This window comes from Branchiostoma belcheri, unplaced genomic scaffold (assembly GCF_001625305.1).
Source record: "Branchiostoma belcheri isolate BF01 breed outbred unplaced genomic scaffold, Haploidv18h27 scaffold61, whole genome shotgun sequence".
Classification (NCBI taxonomy): Eukaryota; Metazoa; Chordata; class Leptocardii; order Amphioxiformes; family Branchiostomatidae; genus Branchiostoma; species Branchiostoma belcheri.
The window spans coordinates 1,764,733-1,781,516 of record NW_017804254.1 but is presented as its reverse complement, the minus strand read 5'-3'; the positions used below and the strand labels follow the sequence as shown (position 1 = coordinate 1,781,516).

Below are 16,784 nucleotides of genomic sequence, written 5' to 3'. Positions count from 1 at the left end.
GTCATGAAATTTGTATGTTGTAGGTATTGACCTATCAAGGAAAAGATTATTTTTGGCCCCCTGGCATCTTTCCTTTGTACTGCAGCAGAACATCCACTGCCAGTTTACCAAATTACTGTGTGTAACATTTCAGTTGTGAGAAATTAAGTTGTAGCTGCTTTTGTCTTTTCAGAAGTGGAGAATCTTTGGATTCTGCTTCAATCTGCTTATGAACCTTGGATTGCCAGTTTGGATGCTGCCGAACTTGTTTCTAGCAGGTACGGTTGAGTACTCTGATCCTTTATTCTATAATAGTAAAAAAATGGATGATTATGAATATTATGGTGAAAAGAGTTCATAGTCTATGACTAAATGTATTTATCTTGACAAGGGTTATGTATAATTATGTCTAATGGTGAAGAGGGTTATGCATAATTATGTATAATGAAAAAAGTATCATGTATTATTATACATAATTATGTATAATTGCACTACATACAATGTATTTGTCACCTCTGCCATATACTTCATACGAATATAAACTTAACAAGTGGGGCCCTAAATTCGACACTTTGTTTCTGAATCTTATTTATTGTAAGGCCAATATTATGTTTTGCAATGTTTTTGTTTGCATCAGGATGTTTTGGAGGTTTTCTTTTTATTATCGTAAAGTATGCAGTATTTGTTTATATTTAGTAGTAGTACTAGTACATGTAGTTGTATAGTTACTGTAACTATTTCTGACATCTATCATTTAATAGAGGTACAAGTGCTAAAGACCCTTTTTTTTCTCCAGTGTTCCCTCAGGAGTTGGACAGTGTATGCCGTGGACAGAGGAGGAGTGTGAGCTGGCTGCCGGGGTCATGGACAACTTCACAAACTGTCTACAGCTGCTCTTCTCAAACTACAAAGGTCAGATTTTACTTGGCTTGTAGATTTTCATGTCTCACCACTCTTACAGGCTCACTGAGTGTGTATTTTTGTATGAAGACTGGTAAAATTTGTAAGAGGTACAAATGTACATTGCAGTAAACTGTAACAGTAAGAGCTATATATTTATGGGGTACCTAAAACAAGGAAATGCACAACGTGAGCTTCCTCACAACACGCACAGTTTGCACATTTGTGTAGTCATTTCCTCATCAATTATGCAAATTAGATCAAGATTTGACAATGCTTTCAGCACCAAGGAGAGATCCTACCAACAGAACTATAGAGGGCGTTTTCTTGTCATAACACTTTTAGCACCAAAGAGAGATCCTGCCAACAAAACTTAAGAGAATTTTTTCTTGTGATAATGCTTTCAGTACCAAGGAAAGATCCTGCCAACAGAACTTTAGAGTTTTTATAATGTGATAATGCTTTCAGTACCAAGGAGAGATCCTACCAACGAAACTATAGAGTTTTTATAATGTGATAATGCTTTCAGCACCAAGGAAAGATCCTACCAACAGTTTTTAGAGTTTTTATAATGTGATAATGCTTTCAGCACCAAGGAAAGATCCTACCAACAGAACTATAGAGTTTTTATAATGTGATAATGCTTTCAGCACCAAGGAGAGATCCTACCAGCAAAACTATAGAGTTTTTATAATGTGAGAATGCTTTCAGTACCAAGGAGAGATCCTACCAACAGAACTATAGAGTTTTTATAATGTGAGAATGCTTTCAGCACCAAGGAGAGATCCTACCAACAGAACCATAGATGGCTTTTTCTTGTCATAATGCTTTTAGCACCAAAGAGAGATCCTACCAAAAAAACTTAGGAGTTTTTTTCTTGTGATAATGATTTCAGCACCAAGGAGAGATCCTATTTACAAAACTTAAAAGAATTTTTCTTGTGACAATGCTTTCAGTACCAAGGAGAGATCCTACAAAAAAAAACTTCAGGGGTTTTTAATGTGATAATGCTTTCAGCACCCAGGAGAGATCCTACCAACAAAACTTAAGAGGGCTATTGTAATGTGACAATGGTCACAAAGGAGAGATCCTACAAACAAAACCATTGCCACGCTGCCGTTCCCTTTCTCACCAATATACATGTGAAATCACTGTGGCGTGAGGAAATACACACCCATACCAACTTCACGCACCGAGAGGTAAATACACAAATGTGCGAACTGTGTGTATCATGAGGAACTCACGTTGTGCATTTCCTTGTTTTAGGTACACCATATATACCTGCAAATAAAAGCATGATCAAAGACAGGTTGATCATGGTTGACAGAGGTTGTCCTTTGGTTTTTCCCAGGTGCCCTTCCAACCCACAGCCATGACGTGCTGGCTCTCATGTGGAGATATTACTGCTCCTCACTCGCCCGCTCCGACCAGCCACATGTCCTGAGAGTCTACCACGACAGTCTGGTCACCCTCCCCTGGGAACACTTCTACCCGGACATTCAGGCCTTCAACTTCATGATGAAGGTACAAAAATGCACATGTACATGACACGTTGCTGCTGTATACATGTATAATCAGTGCATTAGCACAAAGAAATAGAGCACCTTCACTATCAGGGCTCAAAATTCATTTTTGGGGATAGGTGCACTAACTATAGTGCACCCAACCTAAAATATTGGGTGCACAAAAATATTTGGGGTGCACCATATCAAATATAATAACAAGAATGTCAGCAGATTTATCTTTTATATTTCTCACACTTATACTATACATTTAACATCTTTAACATGCATAAACCTATGAAAATATTTGCACCAGTGCACCCACAGAAAAAAAGCTCCATTTTTGGGTGCACTACATGTAAGGTGCACTACATGCATCCGGTATTTTTAGCCCTGACTATCTGTAAATGTTACATTACTTTGGGGCCCACAGCAAGTTAGAGGACAAAAATTGCATGCTTGTTTTTGTTTAGCTGCTGGAGGAGAGTCACCCCGTGTGTCGGTCCTTTCTGTGTTCTGTGTTCATCCGGCTGGACTGTGTGACCATGGTGTCAGACTACTGCCGCCACGACCCGCCTGAGATCAGGGCACGTCTGCTCGAATGTCTGCTGCATCTTCTGGTGCACTTCAGCGTTCAGGAGGGCGAGGTATATGCATTTTGTATCACACTTTTTGTTCCTTTTTTTACTAGTAACAAAATGTTAAACTAAGCAAGAGCTAGTTCATATAATATAAGTACAATCACAACAAATCAAATGATACAAAAGAATGATAAAATCAAGAAAAAAGGAAAGACTTAGCCATGAAAAATGATAGCTATATTCAACAGATTCACAGACTTTTTCTTTTGACACTGCAGGGTTTTTTTTAATAGGTATAAAAAGGGTCTATTTTCAACAAAATAATTATGATGCATTTTCCACTGTATGCAATAGAAAGAAAGTTTTACATGTACGTTTTAGCTACTAAAATTGTACCATAATGCTGGAATAAAGAACAGCACCTCCATTTTGTACGAATATTTTTCATGGATTTTTCTCTCAGTAGTTAATTCTTTACCAGAATGAGCATGTGTGCATGTGTAAGACAGGTCATGAGACATGTTTGTTCCCCCAGGTTGTGAGTGGGAGGGTCCAGGAAGCTGAACAGTTTGATTGGCAGCACCTGTCAGCAGCAGCCTACCAGAACACCATGTCCTGGCTAGTGGACGCTGCCAACCCAGACGTGGTGCTGTTCCTGGGACAACCTTCTCCTCAGCCGATAGGGTCAGTAGGTAGCCTGGTGTCCAGTCTTTATGAAGCAAGTTTAAACTGTAATTTCCAGTACAAAGAATTGGACGTGCCCAAATTTCCGACTGTACAACTCCAGTCAAGGTGAAACTTGCTTCATAATGTACAAACACAGATGAACTTTCAAAAAACGGTGTACAGTGTATCGCGATTGGGGCAGGTTCTCTTTGGGACTGCTGAAGGTCCTCCCTGCACGACTCAGCTAGGTTCCTTACTAGTGTTCTTCTACTACAACATTACTGTAAAGTAAATATAAATTTGCATTCTTATTTACAGGCTGATGAAAATTGCTGCTGGTTTCAAACCAGAGATGCAAGTACAAAATGGGGTAAGTAACAGTTACTATTCTGTATATTTTTTAGGTGTGTAAAAGATTATAAAATGATGGGATTCATATGTCTGCTCTTGTTTGGCAATAAAAAATTATTTTCCACAAAGTATGATGTGCACTATATTTCACATTCTTATACATGTAGGTCCAAATCGGTTTCCTCTGTATATTCGGGGGGTGGGGGGGCAGATACAGCTGTGAAATTCCAATTCCGAACCTGTCGCATAGACCCAGCCCCACTACTAGTACATGTACCTCCAGTTAAAGGTATATTTTCCTGACAATGTGTGACTGTCCAGGATGTGCTCCGTAAGCAGCAGCTGTATGTGCGAGGTGTGGTGGAGCTGGTGTGTCGCTGTGTGGCCAGGAGGAACCTCAACATCAGCTGCTACCAGCCAATCATCACTGGTCTGCTCACAGACATCGAGAGTCTGGCTGGATCAGGTCAGCTTTCTCATTCCATCTCTCACTCTCACTTACTGTCTGGTTTAGCATTTAGATTTGTTGTACCCTGACTTTTCAAGGTTAGAGGTGCTTGCACAGCCATACTGTGGCTTGGTGGCAGCCCTTGCCTGTATCCTGTGGGTTGACATTATGTACAATGTAGGTCAAGGTGGTGGAGGTCCTCCCTTACATGTACATTGTTGATCCATTTCTTCTTTGGTCATCCAGAAGGGTTTTGGCTACCAGTGTGATGATCTTCCATCTTAGTCTGTAAAACAGATATACTAGTACAACTGATGAAAATGTCTCAGATCCAAAACTTTCTATAAATAATACATTTTGTGATTATCATTCTCAAAGGCCAATGCGGCTTTTGAATAGAAAGCTTCTTTTAGTATTGCTTTTAAATTTGCTCTTGCTTGTCAAGAACATAAATTTTGTTTGTTTGTCAGCTACACAATTATTGATAACAAGTGTCTGGAAAAAAAGAAAAGAAAGGATAAAGTTTACCTTCCATTCGGCATAATAATTATCATATTTTGTGTATAATAAGTGTTTGAGTTACAGTTAATTGCTATCATAACCATGGGATTTGTTGCTTCTAGCCAATGACATTTTCATTTTGGAGTGTCTAGAAATTTATCAGCTGTTAATTTTGTCCCCAGCTCTTGACAGTCATCACCAGCACAGCCAAATGGTAGCCCTGTTGTCGGAGGCTTTAGGTCTGCTGAACAACTGTCCACCTGACCAGAATAAGGTAGAAACACTGGCCAGATTCTTCTGGGAGTGGCTGGAGTCCAACTCCTGCAGCTGTCTCGTTCTGCCCCTGGTTACGGCCGGGTGTAGAACGTTGGCATCGCCGGCACACATGGCACGGATGGTGGAGTGTGGGATAGAGGTCTTCCTCAACTCAGGTGGGTACCCTTGCAAAGTGCTGCATAACACAGAACTAATAATAAAACACAGAATTGGCTCGTTTTCATTGATCATTGAAATGTAAAGAATACTGTAACGGAGGTTGCAACATCACTCTTTGGCTTCTTTCTCCAAAAAGATCTACAGTTTTTACTAGTAGCTTCATTTTTAAGAGCAAGGGAGCATTAAGTACAGACCTTTAAAAACTGGAAAACTTCTTTTTACCAGGTGAAGTTTACTACAGTACAATTAAAAGTAACAAACAATGGTTACGGAGGTAACAGACAAACATTTTGTTCAGCAAGGTGGCTACAAATGACAGCAAACACCTTGTTTCTTCCCTTAGAAACCCAGGAAACAGGTAAAATGTCGTCAAAACGACAATTTCCTGTCTTATATGTGGCTCTATCTAAACTTCACGGCCATCTTACTTGAGCGGTAACTGAGGTTACGGAAATCTGTTGTAACAGAGTCCAGGAACTCTCCAAGCCCGCAGCTATAATTCCTTCTAGTCATCAACCAAACCTAGTGTTGTGGTCCATTTTTTTAGAAACATAGTACCGGTAACTGTAGTGGGAAAGTGAAGAAAGCAATGATGAGGTCCGTGATTTGGCTCATGTCTAGTTGTAAAGAGTGGCGACAGCATTTTGCACATTTGATTGAGAGCGAGACATTAAACCCTGAAACTTTGCTGCATTTATGCGGGGACTGCGATGGTGATTTATAACTGTACAACTAGTCATCGATCATGGTTAAATGGTTTATTTCTTATTTCATAAAAGTTATGATTGAAGACTCACAATTAATGCTCCTCACTTCAGGCCTGGAGGAGAATGTCCAGTGCGGCTGGGACCAGGTGCTTGCAGCTGTGGAGATTCCAGAGCTGGCCCAGCAGGACTTCCTGTCAGAGTGTCTGCAGCACGGCTGCTTCCTGACGCTGTACACCTGCGTCCTGCAGCGGCTGCCCATGTGTCAGGCGCCGAGGGATGAGATGACTCTGGCTGAGCAGCTGCTGTCGTGGACAGCTGCTGCAAAACCCAGGTGTGTATGCATATGAGAACACCTGTTGCCTCTGCCTCCATACCTCAATTATAGTAGCTACATATTTTAATAACTTACATCAGATCAGGTACAAAAGGCAGTCAATCAAAGTTAGCAGTTGAACCAATAAGCTTTGGATGCACTTCAGTCAAATTTGTGCATTACTTCTGTGCATTTTTTATTGTACATTTTGACCAAGGTGGACAGGGCAAGCTCTTGGCCTGGAGTCAGTGATACACCATCAACAATCCTTTGGGGCTGGCGGCCGCGAGGAGCACAATTTAGTCAGGATAGACAGGGCAGTTGGAAAAGAGTTCAAAACGTCTGTAATAGCTTGTCGCTATATCGTCATGAGTCAAATAATGTGCATCTTTTGGGGACCACTTAAGGGACTTGAACAAAACTGGCACAGTAAGGTGGCCACTATAGACCGAATTATCAAAGCTTGCGGAGTGGTCACTAGTGCATCTTTAACTGTAACACGTTTGTATTGTTTGCAGAGCGGACAATGAAGCGAAGCTGCTGCTGTGGTGGTGGCAGGTGCTGCGGATCTGTCTACAGCAGGTGGACAGGAACCAGCCGCTCAAGGTCGTGTTCTGTGCCCTGATGAACCTGACCTCCAGCCTGGCGACCCTCGGGGAGGACAAGTCTGCCGCTGGGCTGCTCGGCGCCCTCGGGTTGGGGAAGAGGTCGCCACTGTCACACAGGTTGTCAACATTCAGCTGTTGTTTTTTTGTTGTTGTACATGATTCTAAATCTTTTTTATCAGGCCACACCAAGTAATTTGTATGGATGACATCTTCTGGAGACCCTAAATCTAATATTTACAGAGTACAAAAAAAAAGAAAGAAGTGCCAAAAAAAACAAGATGCCTACATTTGAAATATAATGTACTAAGGGACGCCAAATGTTAGGGCACAAATTCAATTAGAGAAGAAGTACAAGGCGATAGTGGCAACACACTCAAGTGGATAAAACTCAATAGAAGGGCTGCCATTAAACATCAAAGATATATACAGTAAACTACATAAAACTAACAAATAAATTATCTAAGCAAGCAATACAAAGCAGACAACTTTGGGTCAAATTGAATATACAAGACTTAGTCATGTATTATTTCTTTCTAAAAGTGCAGGTCCAAATCATTGTTTGATGTGCTAAGATCAATAATATGTAGAAATTTTATGCATGAACTTGTGAATTGTCCTTGTTTTGGAAGGTTCCGTCTCGTATGCCGCGGTCTGTCCACATTCCTTCTGGCCCAGGCTCGATCTGTCAGCTTCCTGCGGCTGCAGCCAGGTGATCCACATGCTGTGGGACAGGTGCCGCCTGGACACATGCCTGGTATGCCGTCAACATCAGAAGGTCCCTCACCTAAAGCTCTGCAGGTAAACGTTTGTGTCTCATCAACTCAATCCAAACCTTATCCCTTAACTCTAAATGTAATTATTATAATAAGCCTGACTGTGATTCCAAGCTATGTAATGTCTATATGTAATCAATAGTTGGTGGTTATAAACCTGCTTTTCTAACAATTCTACAGCGTCACTGCCGAAAGGTAGTGGATGCTACCTGAAACGTCTGACCATTTCCAAAATCATATCCAGTTGCATGAGAAACTGTTTTTTGCATAATGACAGTATGTTTTACACTTCTCCAAAACAAATTGTGACAAATGCATGTGAGCAGTTACCTATGAAGTTGGAAAATGTTTTGATTTATGCTATGATGGAAACATCATGTCCACAGCACCAATAAACAATTGGCATGACATTAGGCAATTTGTGTGCATTTTGTACAAGAAATTTCAAACAACAACTTGAGTTGGCAATCTCATACCTCCATGACATGTTTGGTGCTTTAATTTGTATCTTTAATGCATGGTGATGACCACCTGTAAATGGCTTACATTTACAATTCTGCTCATTAGCAAGGCCACTAGGAGGCTCAAAATCCCATCATTTCCATCATTCGCCACACCCTACCAACGCACCAAGTATGAAACCAATCCATCAAGCCGTTCTTGAGTTATCTTGTTGACCGACAGATAAATGCAACTGAAAATATAACCTTAATATAGGTAAAGGTACTAACATGTAAAAATGGTGTTTTGCAGAGCTTGGCCAACTTGGAAGCCCTTCAGACAAACAAACAATATTCTTCGCTGAAGAGCCATATCCAGTACATCCACAGCTTCACCATGGACCCTCTCCACACCCTGAGGGATGCCCCGGCGCTTCTCGCTCATCTCAGCAAAGTCCTGTTCCCGGAGCACAACTATCTGTCCTTGTTACATGGACATGCACAGGGCATGTACCAGAGATGATACAATCATGAAAGTTCATCTGTGTTGTTAGTTACATGTTTAAAGTTGAAACTTTTGGATCCAACACAAAAATTTTCTCACCTACTAGAGCTTTTGAGCAGTCACTCTGGTCTTCCTCATATTGGTAGACTGACCCAGTGAGACCCAGTGTTGACGTCACACTTCAAGGAAGCCACGTGACAAGTCTCACTGATTCAGTCTACTGAGAAAGACCAGAGTGACTTGTCGAAAGCTCTAGGTAAGAGAACTTTTTGTGTTGGATCAAAATTTTTAACTTAAAACAAGAGATTAAAAAACAGTATTGTAAATCATTCATCTATTTTTGCCGGGACTTACTTTTGTGGTTGGTGGGAAATAAGGTTTTTGGTGCTTTAAGTTGGTGAATGAAACAATTCTGTAGTTGAGTAATACAGTTGGAAATGAATTATCTATGGAGTCACAAGAAAATCATTGCAAAAACTGCTAAAATGAACAATGCTGCAAACACTTCAAGATTTACTGTAAAATGTGGCATTGACTTTTATGATGTTTTGATGGTAATGAACCAATATGTCAACTATTATGTTGTTAAAATATTTTGATGGTAATTGGTATGTTAACTATTATGTTGTTAAAATATTTTGATGGTAATTGGTAATATGTTAACTATTATGTTGTTAAAAGCCATAGATTTATGTACCAGCCTGAAAACTGTGGAAACATAATAGTTGTCCAGAGTCCATGAATTTGCAGTGATATACAATGTATATCCTTTTATTCCAACAAAGACTGCAATACCAACTTAGAACAAAGTAGTTTAAGAAGGATACACTCTCAGTTGATTCATTTTATTCAGGGAAGTAAAGATAATTCAGCATTCTACAAAATTCTGATGTTTTAAAAATGTCTTCCTTATACAGTACAATTTATATCACAATCTCTAAGTTTCATAAACCTCCCCATTTATTTTTGCCATGAACAGAATAGTTCTGCTGCTTGTTTCCTTTGAACATCGTTTCATTACTACATAATCAAAATAAATCAGTACTGCGATAATTCTTTTATTTTCTGTTTCATTGAATATGATGAAATACAACCAGCTGCAAATATAAAATACATTGACAAAGACATTGCTCTTACTTTTTATCACTGAAATCAGTGAAATTTAATGTTCATTTTGTTATAATGATTGTTTACTTTTGTGTAACTAGACCTAGGAAAAAATGTTGTATTTCTGGTTTCTCAATTGCCAACCCTAGCAAAAAAACTGCCAAGGGTTTACTTTTGGCAATTCTATAAAATGTTCAATCTTATTTTCAGACTTTTGAAATGTTATTGGTCACATTTTCAGAAGCAATTTTTTATTGAGTAAATTGGTTGAAATACTTGTCACTTCCCCACTTACCAATGGATTGACACGTCCTGATGTATTTGAGTTTTACATACATTGTTATACAATATTATGTATTTGGTGAATAACTTCATTTAAGAAGAACATAACAAAATTTAAGAACAAAAAAGAGAATCCCTACCTATTTTCTCAGGACTGAAATCGGAAATACAATATTTTTTCCTAGGCCCTAGCACCCTGATGAGAGCAATAGATTGTAATAAAAAAATATGATTATAATTATTTATTTGTTATTGTTTGAGACTTGCATGCAAAATGTATCGTGATGTACATTATTGTATCCAGATATACATCCTTTATCAATGCAAGTGTTCATACCAGTTACTGTATGAATACAGCCAGTGTCTAAATGTGAAAGATCAGTGCCTGTAAGTCATGAGTGAGTCAATTACAGGTGTGGCCAATGAAATAACTTGTAATCAGTATCAGTGAATTATAAATAATGGCCCAATCATGTAATGCCAATTATATATATATATGTTGACACTGCTTGATCGGTGTGATACATACATGTACCAAAACAGTTGGCTACATGTAATTTCAAGTTAGCTCAGACAATATTATTGTACATGTCAATGTACCTTCATTTCTGTCTTAATGATGTTACATGTTGTAACAGTTAACCAAATGGAAGATTACAAAGAAAGGTTACAGGTTTCTTGTGTCTGTCCAAGTTTAAAGTTGATTTTATGTCGAAGTTTATGGATACACATATCTCTAAATATAATGTTACATGCATGTGACATAAATTACATTAAGCATTCATTACCACATGTACCATACAGAAATTTATCCTTGCTTTTTAATATGATACTTCAAGTTGATGATAGCTTCTGTGTACATTTGATGCATACAATGTGCATTTACAGAATAATCTAATACTAGTATTTACAAGTGGTTGTCATCACAAGAAGTGCAATCTTAGTCTTTGAATTTGGTTCTTCAAAATTTTACTTGGATCATTGGTCAAAACAGGCACAAACCCACAACATAATAAACTTGGTGCAAAAAGTTTGGAATATTCAACTTTCCGTTGTTGCTTTATTCTATATGACATATTGTAATGTATTCTATATCCTTGAATGCATGTGTGATTTTCTTTCCTATGATATTCAATTCATTGAGTGTAAATTCATAAAATGAGCACCGGGCCTACTAAGTTAAACGTGAGTGGTCTGCCCCAAGAAAGTGCCAAGATTATGTTACAGTAGTAGAACACTATTCAGTACCAAGGACATTATTGTCTTTTGTCAGTACATGCTAGTATTCTTCTGTTGGTACATATTGACTTGTGTAGGAGGATAATGAACACTTAAAATAAAACCCACTGTATTGTGTTTTGAAAGTTGGGAGCTTTGAGAAGCTTTTGCTGAAGAAAGCAATTGTATAAAAATTTTATACAATATTGTTACTAAAAAGCACTGTATGCAGATATAACTTTTTTTTCTGAAAAGCACTATGGGGAGGAAGAGGGAACGAAATATGCTGTATATTCAGTAGCAATTGTCGGTCTTTCTAGTTTGTGAATAGTGACACTCCAAGGAGGTTTATCAAGATTTAAACCTCATTGGACACAGATAGACACACATGATTTGACGTGTACCAACGCACACACCCCTTCTTTTCATAGTGGTATCGCCCCAAACAAAATGGCGACGGGAGTTTTAGACGTGGAAGATGAATCCATACTTGCGGCAATTTTCAAGGACTTGCTGCCCGATTCCTGGCGGGGGCAGCCCGATGTTGCTCTGTATCTGGCCGAACTCAGTTCCTACGGCATCGATAAGCTGGGCAGGGAGCCGGACAGACTGGCAGAGGAACGAGCTCACATCTTAGAACAGACCCAAGACCTGGCCTTCCACAACTACAAAACATTCATCAAGGTACATGCTTATGTTCATTTCGCCAAGTTCTTAGAAAAACTGAAACTGTCCATTCACGGGTAAACAAAAACACTGCAGCCTGACACAATAAATTATGTGTTGACTTCTAAACTGCTGAAATACAGAAAGTATCAATGAGATTGATACTGATAGCATGGTGCAAATTTTATGACAACGTGGCAAATTATTTGTGAGGATATTCCAAATGCCTTTAAGGTATTAAGACTACATTCCAAATTTCGTATCAATATGTAACGTTATTCGTTGTCCATTCTTTATTTCCATGTTACAATACATTACATGTAACGTTACTTGCAATTAGCATACGGGCAAGTACTTGCAATAAACTAAATATTTCTTCTGTAAATTGTATTTTCCTTATTCCTGCCCTACACAGACAGCAGAATGTTCCCAAGACATCTTCGAGGACTTCAGTCTGGTGGAGGAACGTCTGGAAAATCTCCTGGAGAAACTGCCGGTGTTTGGGGAGAAGTGTCAGAGTTTCCTGAAGCACGCACAGGACATCAATACCCGACGGAGGATGAACTCCCTCACACTGGCACACCACACACAGCTACTGGAGATACTGGAGATGCCACAGGTAGATATATACGGGTTAATGGAAAAAGGAGTCCAGTCCGATTGGCAGAAAAAGCAGTCCAGTCCGATTTTGGGGTGGAAAAAGCAGTCCGGTGGTTTCTACGAAATTTTCCGAAAGACCATAGGCACAATTTTTTCTTGTGTGTGTACTTCTAGTTTCTATGGGTACTTCGAGTTTCTAATCACTATGCGTACTTAGAGTGTCTATGGGTACTTAGAGTTTCTATGACTATTTAGAGTTTGTATGGGTTTGTTTGTACTGGACTCCTTTTTCCATCAACCCGATATATACATGTACAATTTGTCATTTGTGGCAACATTCCAACATGTTCTAATCTAAGGCCTCCCTTAATATGGCACAGTTTTGCCAAGACATGCCGCACAAATAACATACATGTATTTAAACAGAAGAAAAAAGCAGGGGAGAAAGAAATAAAATTGGTCTGCCCACTTTTTAAAAGTAAATCCCTACGTACGTAGGTGCCTGGCAACTTGAATTTTTTTCAGGACCACAAAAGGAAATAAGATAGGAAAAAGGAATGTAATAGGAAACACGCCATTAATTTTCCATAGCCCAATAACGTATACATGTACCAAGGATGTTTTTTAACCTCCTTGCATGTACGTTTTTTTATAGCTTACATGTCCACAAATTTGCATACAGTATTTTTATCCAGGCACAGTGAGAGGAGTATAGATTTACTAACACTATACATATAGTCCGCAAATAATTTCATCAGGTTGGAAGATACTTAGGGTATAGAGTTTTCTTCATACACAACCAGAGAGGTTCTCACCTGCTTACGTTTCGATGTCTATCAGACACCTTCCTCTGAGCTTCTGACTGGAGTTCTGCAACTCGCCGCTATTTAACGCCAAAGTAGGTGGCGCTTTTGCGGCGAGAATGCAATCCCAAACGTGGCTGAGCTTGTATCCCCCCTCGTCCAGTCAGAAGCTCTGAGGAAGGTGTCTGATAGACATCGAAACGTAAGCAGGTGAGAACCTCTCTGGTTGTGTATGAAGAAAACTCTATACCCTATACATATAGTGTCTTGTCAGGAGTGACTTGAAGCTTGTTTGTTTGATACTGACTACCTGTTGTTTGTACAGCTGATGGACACGTGTGTGAGGAATGGTTACTATGAGGAAGCCCTGGAGCTGGCAGCTCATGTCAGCAGACTGGAGAAGAAACACTCCAACATCCCTGTCATCATGGTCTGTATGCTGAAATTACATTGAATTTCCCTCTATCTTCTCTTTTATTAAAGCTACATGTAATACTATGTACATTTTTGTATTTACTATATTATGTAAAATATGTGTATATAATATATATGTAGTAAGACTTGTAAACTTTATCTTATTGATATATTTTGTCTGACCCTTACCTCTTACCTGATAGCCTAAATGAAAAGTGGCTAGCTTGCCAATTTGAGCTTTCGTGAATGTAGAATGGTTAAACAAACAAAAACTGTCCATTCAAAACATTGATGAAGAAATTGCACCTTGCACTTAACCTGTCCATGCTGCATAGTACATTTATACAATGAAAGTTGTTGTTATTAGGCACGCATTGCAAGATTAGGACAATTTTCAAAATGAGCTTTCGACTTGTACACAATTATATTGCCATGTTTGTAAATGCAGGTAATATAAAAATTATATTAATGATATCACAAATGTTCTAAAAAGAACCTGTGAATATTGACGCCTGGAAACAGTTCATTTCATATTTCCAGTTTTACCTCACAAACTATATATTGAACACGTAATATGTTTTGATGTGTTAAGTGTAGAATCCTATTTTTTTCCTGCCCAGCGTGATATACATGATGATAGCATTTGTATCAGATACATGTATTGTTGTTTCTGTAGGATATAGTGCGGGAAGTTTCCACATCCACTGCACTGATGCTGAGTCAGCTGATACAACAACTACGGACCAACATCCAGCTGCCAGCCTGTCTGAAGATCATCGGATACCTCCGCAGAATGGGAGCATTCTCTGAGGTGGAACTAAGGATCAAATTCCTGCAGGTAGTCAGGGAATCATTATTGACATTTATTTTCAAAAATGTTGTCTTATGAATACTTCTGCATTCTGTTTTTGATCGTCTGACAGTCCCAAAAATTAGCATCATTTGGAACACAAAGTCACTGTGTACATTTGAGCATGCGTCCCAACACACATCAGTAACATCAGTAAAACACATCCCAACACATATCATTAACACACATCCCAACACACATCAGTAACACACATCAGTAACATGTTTATTCCTACAGGCCAGAGATACGTGGTACAAGGGTATCCTACAAGCCATCCCCAGGGACGACCCCTACCATCACATCACCAAGGTGATTGAGGCCAGTCGTGTGCACCTGTTTGACATCATGACTCAGTACAGAGCCATCTTCTCCGACGAGGACCCTGTCATGTCCACCATACAGGACAACTCACCCAGCGAAGGGGCTCTGTTCTATGGCTGGGTGGTTCAGAAGGTACAGAAGCTACATGTCTTATTGTCTTCCCATTGTTGCAGCCAGAAAATTCATCAATTATAATTGATTTATAAAATGTCTGCTAGCATTACCCAACTTTGACCCATTGCTCATGTTGTAAGGTCACATGTCCTCAGCAGTATTACTATAAGCTGGAGCACACAAGAGCTATCTACCATCCAAAATTCGTGACCCTAACATGTCTAGATTTCAGGTACCAAAACCAGAAGTTCCATTGCAGTACCATAACAGGCTGCCAGGGGGCCCAAATCTAATAATTTCGCGGTCTCATCAAGACCTTCCCACCTACCAATTTTGAATGACAGTCTGTGAAAAGCTTCTTGAGTTATCCTGTTTGAACACACAACTTACATGTACATACACACAAATGCTACCGAGATCATAACCTTCTTGGCGAAGGTAGAAATTGGGACTACTATCCCAATTCCCAAGGCTGTGAACTGTCTTTGACTTGTTTTGGTTTACAGGATTGTTTCAGAAAAAAAAGCTTAAGAGTATGTGAGGACTAATCTTCTTGTATACGTTATATTGTTGTTGTTGATGTTTTTTCAGGTGTCGGACATCCTGCAGATGTTGGAGGAGGACTTACAGCAGGGTGTAGGCAGTCGCCTGGATTCACTGCTAGGTTTGCAAAAGCACATTTGTCTCCGCATTCCCTCGTATGTCAGCCTTCAGTGGAATGACATAAGGTGTAGTGGGCCTGACCACCCCCATTTCTCACTTGGTAGCTCCCAGAATGAAACTCCCATGATTCCTTGCTGCGCATGCGCACTGGTCAGTCTTTATTTTTTGAGCCTCTGGCAACACACCCCCGGTGTTTTCTCTTGGTAAAAATGGGCTCGAAGCGCGAGGACAGACGACGCAAGAGTTCAAGAGCTTCCGAGGAACGGGAGGAGCGCTCGCGCTCCTCCTCGAGGCACGCCAGCCGCAAGAGGACGGCGTCCAAAACCGAGCACATGGCGCCCCCCTCCCCACCTGGGGGCGGCCATGATAGTTCTTCACAGCATTCACAGCCGCCCAAGTTGCGGCCTGTTACGGCCCCGGGCGACGACGTGGAGTCCACGGCGGGCGGAATCGAGTCTGCAGAACTTCATGAGGAAGAGAAAGACACACGTGTCGACTCTCAACTCGGGAAGAAGAGCGAGGAAGAAGTCTTTTTGGAGACTCAAGAGAAGAATGGTGACAGCAGTGCCGTACGTATATCTGCCTTAGAGCAGAATTTCTCTTTGCTTTCAGATAAGCTGGACGGACTTCAAGAACTGCTGGTCAACCAACTGACGTCTTCAGAACCCTCGAGGAAGCGGCGAGCTTCGACTGGCGAGGGACCGGTTGCAGAGAAGCGGCAGCGCTTCACAGCTCAGCCGGAAGAGGGGGAGGGGGCGGCAGCACCTTTCCCGACGACAGCGCGTCATCCGACGATGGCGGCGATGGCTTCAGCCCCCTAGAGCCGTTTGACCCGACAGCCAACAAGGCCAAGGAGCCATGGGAGGCCGATGATATTGTCATTCGGTTCTCCGAGAAGTACTTCAAGCACGAGAACCAGTGCAGGGGAGAGGCTCTAGAGAGCTGGCAGAAGATGCATGACTGGCCAGACAACAAGCCGGACGTCATGGTGGCACCGGTCCTGAACGATTTCTTGTCCCGTGCTGTCATCGAAAACG

General features: G+C 40.3%; 2 protein-coding genes across 4 annotated transcripts in view; both read left to right on the top strand.

Annotated features, from left to right (window-relative positions):
* Window positions 1–8,812, top strand: part of LOC109482953 (ectopic P granules protein 5 homolog) — a 40,284-nt gene extending 31,472 nt beyond the window's left edge. The window contains 12 exon segments of the mRNA XM_019785854.1: window positions 173–257; window positions 776–891; window positions 2,231–2,403; window positions 2,855–3,028; window positions 3,498–3,646; window positions 3,947–3,998; window positions 4,301–4,445; window positions 5,111–5,359; window positions 6,182–6,401; window positions 6,902–7,108; window positions 7,621–7,789; window positions 8,518–8,812. Coding sequence (XP_019641413.1) covers window positions 173–257; window positions 776–891; window positions 2,231–2,403; window positions 2,855–3,028; window positions 3,498–3,646; window positions 3,947–3,998; window positions 4,301–4,445; window positions 5,111–5,359; window positions 6,182–6,401; window positions 6,902–7,108; window positions 7,621–7,789; window positions 8,518–8,727 — 1,949 coding nt within the window. The 3' untranslated portion in view covers window positions 8,728–8,812.
* A 2,948-nt stretch (window positions 8,813–11,760) lies between these two features.
* LOC109482875 (conserved oligomeric Golgi complex subunit 8-like) overlaps window positions 11,761–16,784 on the top strand; it is a 25,465-nt gene continuing 20,441 nt past the window's right edge. For all 3 annotated transcript variants that reach the window (XM_019785748.1, XM_019785747.1, XM_019785746.1), the window contains exons 1-6: window positions 11,761–12,000; window positions 12,398–12,601; window positions 13,711–13,815; window positions 14,476–14,637; window positions 14,887–15,102; window positions 15,676–15,748. In XM_019785748.1, coding sequence (XP_019641307.1) covers window positions 11,767–12,000; window positions 12,398–12,601; window positions 13,711–13,815; window positions 14,476–14,637; window positions 14,887–15,102; window positions 15,676–15,748 — 994 coding nt within the window. In that variant the 5' untranslated portion in view covers window positions 11,761–11,766. The remainder of the gene's footprint in view (window positions 12,001–12,397; window positions 12,602–13,710; window positions 13,816–14,475; window positions 14,638–14,886; window positions 15,103–15,675; window positions 15,749–16,784) is intronic.